The sequence below is a fragment of the Rhipicephalus microplus genome, chromosome 5 (genome assembly GCF_043290135.1).
Source record: "Rhipicephalus microplus isolate Deutch F79 chromosome 5, USDA_Rmic, whole genome shotgun sequence".
NCBI lineage: Eukaryota > Metazoa > Arthropoda > Arachnida > Ixodida > Ixodidae > Rhipicephalus > Rhipicephalus microplus.
In genome coordinates, this window is record NC_134704.1 from 25,670,187 (window position 1) to 25,675,219 (window position 5,033).

The 5,033-nt window shown below is 43.2% G+C and overlaps 1 protein-coding gene across 1 annotated transcript; it reads right to left on the bottom strand.

Moving 5' to 3' along the window:
• Positions 1 to 253: 253 nt before the first annotated feature.
• Positions 254 to 4,831, bottom strand: Sh3beta (SH3 domain binding glutamate rich protein Sh3beta). The gene is made up of 4 exons (XM_037425960.2): positions 4,575 to 4,831; positions 3,148 to 3,330; positions 2,695 to 2,784; positions 254 to 1,120 (listed from the first exon to the last, which is right to left on the bottom strand). The coding sequence occupies exons 1-4, from the start codon at positions 4,617 to 4,619 to the stop codon at positions 662 to 664; spliced, it is 777 nt and encodes a 258-aa protein (XP_037281857.2). The 5' UTR covers positions 4,620 to 4,831; the 3' UTR covers positions 254 to 661.
• Between the last annotated feature and the right edge of the window lie 202 nt (positions 4,832 to 5,033).

The window sequence follows — 5,033 nt, forward strand, 5'->3', positions numbered from 1 at the left end:
TATTCGCTGCTTCTGCCATATGGCAAAGTTTATCATATAGTAGGAAGGCTGGCTTAGTTGTCAAAGTTTGTCATCTGAAGTCAATTAATGTGGTAGCAAAGCTGGCTTGGTTGGTCTCTTTGGACTTGGAAGTACTCCTTGTTGTTGAGCGCCAAAGTGTACTCCTATTTAACATTTCCCTGTCTTTTGTTGTCAACCCCTGAGGATATCATCACTTGAAGTTTACAGCTGCAGAAGGTACACAATAGATAAAAGCTTTCAAACACTGCAACAACGCAGGTTTTTTGTCCTGTACAGCAGCAAGAAAGTACTTATGCTCAAACCAAAATGAATTTCAAAGCTACAAATTACACAGTAAGCCAAATCTAGACTATTAAGTAATTTATCACATGCTACAAGTTCACTACAACTTAACAGTATGTAGTGGCCAGGCCAACAACTCTGTGTAATGCATCGTGCAGCCCGTCCAATGCAGAATCAATTCCTAACTGCTGATGGCAGTGTTGTTACCAGTGCACACATTATCATTGTATTCACACTCAAACAAAACATACATGCGACCTCTGCCATTCTTCCACACAGAACACAATTGAAAACTGTGTTAAAATGCACACAAGGCCAGCACATTCTTATCTTTTTCTTTCTAAATGGTGCAATGGAATCACTCTTCTTTCTCCTCTTCATCTGCAATATCTTCTTTATCGCCACTGTGCTCTTCTGTTATTTCTTCATCTGCTTTCATTTCATCATCATCGGCCTTCTCTTCACGTTCATCATTTGGAGCACTTTCGGTCTCTTCTTGTTCACTTTTGCTCTCAGCTTCCTCACCTCCAGTAATACCTTCATCTTTCTGCTCCTCAGCACCTCCCTGTTCGTCCTCTTCCACATTTTCAGCGGGTTCATCCACTTTGTCCTTTTTTTCGGCGTTTCCTTCCTCTGTACCTCCTCCTGGTTTCTGTTCCTTGCTGTCATCGCCAACATCCATGTTTTCACCGCTATCCCCAGTACCGCTTTCCTGAGCGCCCTCTTCACTAGCACCATTTACCATGCCGGATTCAGTCTCTCCCTCACCTTTGTCACTAGGCATCGCAATAGGCTCCACCCCTTCAGGAACGATACTCTGAGGAGAAGAACAAAACAAGCTTGCAAAGTACAACCAACAGTTATGAAAGATAAGATGGTTAGCCGACTCTCTTATTGTCGTTTTCACTGCACAATTCTGGCAAAATGTAGTTAGTACCTATGTCACATTGTGCAGTTCGTTTTCCCTGTAAAAAATATATATGCAGTGCACAAGAAGAAAAGAAAAGACAGGAAAAAAACGAAAACAGTCATAGATAGCACTGAATGTCAATACTATCTTTGGTGGCATGCTAGCCCCCTTTCCCCCCACTTCACCTCCGCTTAAGTTATGAGGAGGGGGGGTTGTTCTTCAAGAAATAATAAAAATAGCTGTTTTTTTCCAAATAGCCAAGGGCTCTGGCAAGTGCAACTGCATGAACAATTGACATAAAATTTCTTGCAAGTGTTTAATGGACTCCACGCTTCCAAGAAGAATGATGAAAAATAGCATAGGAAATGCCGGCCTACTACCCTAAAATTTTTATTGTTAATGCCGTAGTCGGTATCAAGCAAGTGTGCTTGCAGCACTCACCCAATGAGTGTTTAGAAAAGGCTCTCAAAGGTTGCTTTTCTAGCTTTCACTGTGCTGTGCTTTCTGCGCAGGCCTGGCGTTTTCTCACTTTCGTTAATGCTAGTGATCAAAAATAGTTGTCTGCAATTGTAAGGTGCTTATCTCAAAATTCTATTTATGAATAGCGTGAAATAGTAAACCATATTATCGGAAGTGTAGAGGAGAAAAATAATGTGAAATGGGAAACAACTTTCTTAAACTTTTCAACTCTAAGTTAGTAGAACATATGGTATATTAAATACCATCAACTCGTTAACACCTATTGACATCTTGAGTACAGGGATGCCCATAGAAGCTTCCGAAAATGTTTTTTGCAGCCTGATGAATGCCATTTAACCATAACAAACCCTCGCACATTCCTTTTTCCTTCCATTGAACAAATATCTTGGTCAAAAACCAGTTCTCACACTGCCAAGACTAAGGTATTCATCTGCCTTATGGCTGATAGGCTGCTTTGTTTGGAAGTCCGTGAGATTCTCAAAAACCTACACCACCAGCACAATTTAAAGGAATCCAGCTTCTTTTCTTTTATATTTCTTCAAGGTCCATGTTTCAAACCTATACACACCACAGGAAAAACAAGAGTGTTGAGAAGAAACATTTGTTTCCAGGCTAACATCTTTGTCTTGGAAGATAATGGAGATACCATTCACTGCTCTCTTTTCTAGTACTATGCTTCAGTAATTTTTTTATGTTCAGCTACAGTTCCTGTTTGTTCCAGACCTTAGAGAGGCAACATTCCATAACATCTATTATGTTACTTATCTCAATTGCCAGTCCTTCACCTGATGTCATAACATTAGCTATATATTAGCACTCACACCTCAATATAATAAACACAGATATAACAGAGTAAATAAAATATAGTCTTGCAAAGGATACAGTGTTAGAAATAACCTTTATAACGAATTTTCTGATATAACAAACTTAATCTTTTTGTAATATGTAACTTTGTTATAATGAGGTTTGAGTGTGCATATAACAGTAATATTAAGACTTACTGATCCGTTCAGGTTGTACTCTGCAGGGTCAAGCTTCAAAAAAAGGATCAGCCTGTCCTCTTCTGTGGCTTGATCAAAGTCTTCATAATCCTATAGAATAAAAAAGAAGCGCCATTAAAATCATGCCCCTCTCTAGGAGCACTGTTACACATTTCGGGTCATCTAATTTTGCTGAACAAAATATGTCAAATGTTGAAGGAATGAAGCAAGCCATGTACTGATTTCACCTCTGACTCACACCTATGCTAGAGAAGTTTTTGCATTTGAAAAACAGTCTTAAAAGCAGTGCAGCAAAGCTGAAATTTAGTCAAGAGGTTGACAAAAGTTTGTCTGGTCAGGTAACATGATAACACAATTATCGCCTGGCAAGAGCAGTCTGAGACATTGTAAAAGCAGATGTTCAGGATGACACGTGTTCTATCATTCGGATGTTACATGTAATAATTGCCTTACCCCGCAGTATTCCTTTTCGTTGAAGAAATGTGGAGGGAGTGTGCAAACACCATCAACCTTCTTGCAGTGCTCCTTCATAAAATCTCTGTCTTCTTCTTTGCCAGGTTCAGTGATATCGATACTCTCGAATGGCACTTTTATAGACTCCAAGATCATTAGGGCTCTTTGCTGATTCTTTTTAACCTGGAAGGAAAGCGGTCGGAATATTTAAGCATGAGCACACCGTAAAACATGCATGAGGTTGGAGCAATGGCCATATGCAATACCTGCATAAGCAGATGAATGAAAGGAGATGTTACATTATCTGGTTATGGTAAGTGCACTTTTAAGAATCGCAATAACAATTTTAGCCAGGTCTCAAGTATATATATTCTTAGAACCTGTTACTGGTACTATTTATAGTGTCTGTTATGGCACTGCTAATATAGCTTGCTGTTTGTAGCAATCTTGACGTTTGTTACAATCTTGAATACCTGTCATGTATGCAATCTTGGTTTCACAAGGATCAGTTGTTATAGTGACATTATCTGGTGCACTGATACTGTGCTTTTCTCTGCACCCAAACCCAAACTTCCAGCACTTCTTCCACAAGCCTTGACACAACAACGTTGTTTTTGCCATATGGCATCGCGGCGTCACAAACGAAGACGTACAGTGCGTCCATCTTAAACAAAAGCAGGTGGACGAATTGTACCACTTCGACGGTGATGATGACCATATACACACACTGCACGTGGTTGTTTAGCTTAAACGTCAGTACACGATTAATCTTTACGGAGTAGTTGGTTTGTTTTTTTTTTTTTCCTCTCTGTGTTGTAAATAGCAGTGCGAGCATATCTGACAACAGATCGGGAAGCACGAATCGAAAACCAATATAGTTTCCAGAGCGCATCACCACACAGCAAGAATGCTTCGGTGCCACTGCCCACAAAGCAGTCTAAGAGCTCTTTTTCGCCAGCGAGAGAAAAAGAGAAAACAGACACACACACACAGAGAGAGAGAGGCGCATAGCTGGGCGTTTCAACACAGCGCTATATTTTAGCGGTTTTGTCGCACAGCGGAAGGAAAGCCGGCCGTGCGAAAGCCCGGGAGAGCTGCTGGCAGGAGCCCATGCGTGCGAGCCATGCGCAATGGGTGGGACCGCGCGGCCCAACCCCTCGAGCGGGGCTCGACATCCTCTAGGGCACTACCGGAGAACACGGTCCGGAAGAAACGCTCCCGGCGTAAACAGGATGCGCGGTCACGAACAACGTCTCTGCTTTGCACGGTCGTTCCGATTCCCAAATTCGGCGCCGCACTCGTTTTGCTACGCGACTCGAACTCTCGATTGCCGGTGCAAACCCCGCTGAATAAGGAGTGGGCCGGTCCGACTCCCTCCCTCGCAGCCACCACCACTGCAACGGCAACCGGCGAACGAAACGACCTACCTCCTTGCTGGCAGAGATGCCGGAGACGTACATTTTGATCACCATTCTGAACGATCCGCTGTGCACGGCACAGGCGACGGGGATTCCGACGACTTTCACACTGGGGTTAGCAACGCGATCTCACTCACGTCACAAGGGCACGCGAGAGCACCCTTAAAAACGATGATCAGCCACCACTGCGTTCTCCACGTCGCACAGCTCGTCTCTGCTCGGGTAGGAATAGTTTCCAACGCACTCACTCCCGACGCAGGCGCCCGCCGACAAAACTGGACGATTCAAGAACGAGCATCACGAAGAAAAACAAGACGGCGTGGCGTCATTCGGTCACGTGGCGTGGTGGGCGGAAACCTTCGCCGCGACGCTCCCGTTTGGTTTTGGTTTCTGTTTCGCTCTTCGGTCCCAGCGAGTTCATGTGTATGCTTCTCCCTCTATTTTTTTTTTCTTTTCTTTTCTGCTCAT

Excerpts from the sequence above, each read along its gene's own strand:
- Sh3beta (XM_037425960.2), bottom strand. The coding sequence starts at position 4,619 with ATGGTGATCAAAATGTACGTCTCCGGCATCTCTGCCAGCAAGGAG. Across the intron at positions 3,331-4,574 it reads GCATCTCTGCCAGCAAGGAG|GTTAAAAAGAATCAGCAAAG; the intron begins GTAGGTCGTTTC and ends CTTTCCTTCCAG. Across the intron at positions 2,785-3,147 it reads ACGAAAAGGAATACTGCGGG|GATTATGAAGACTTTGATCA; the intron begins GTAAGGCAATTA and ends TTTATTCTATAG.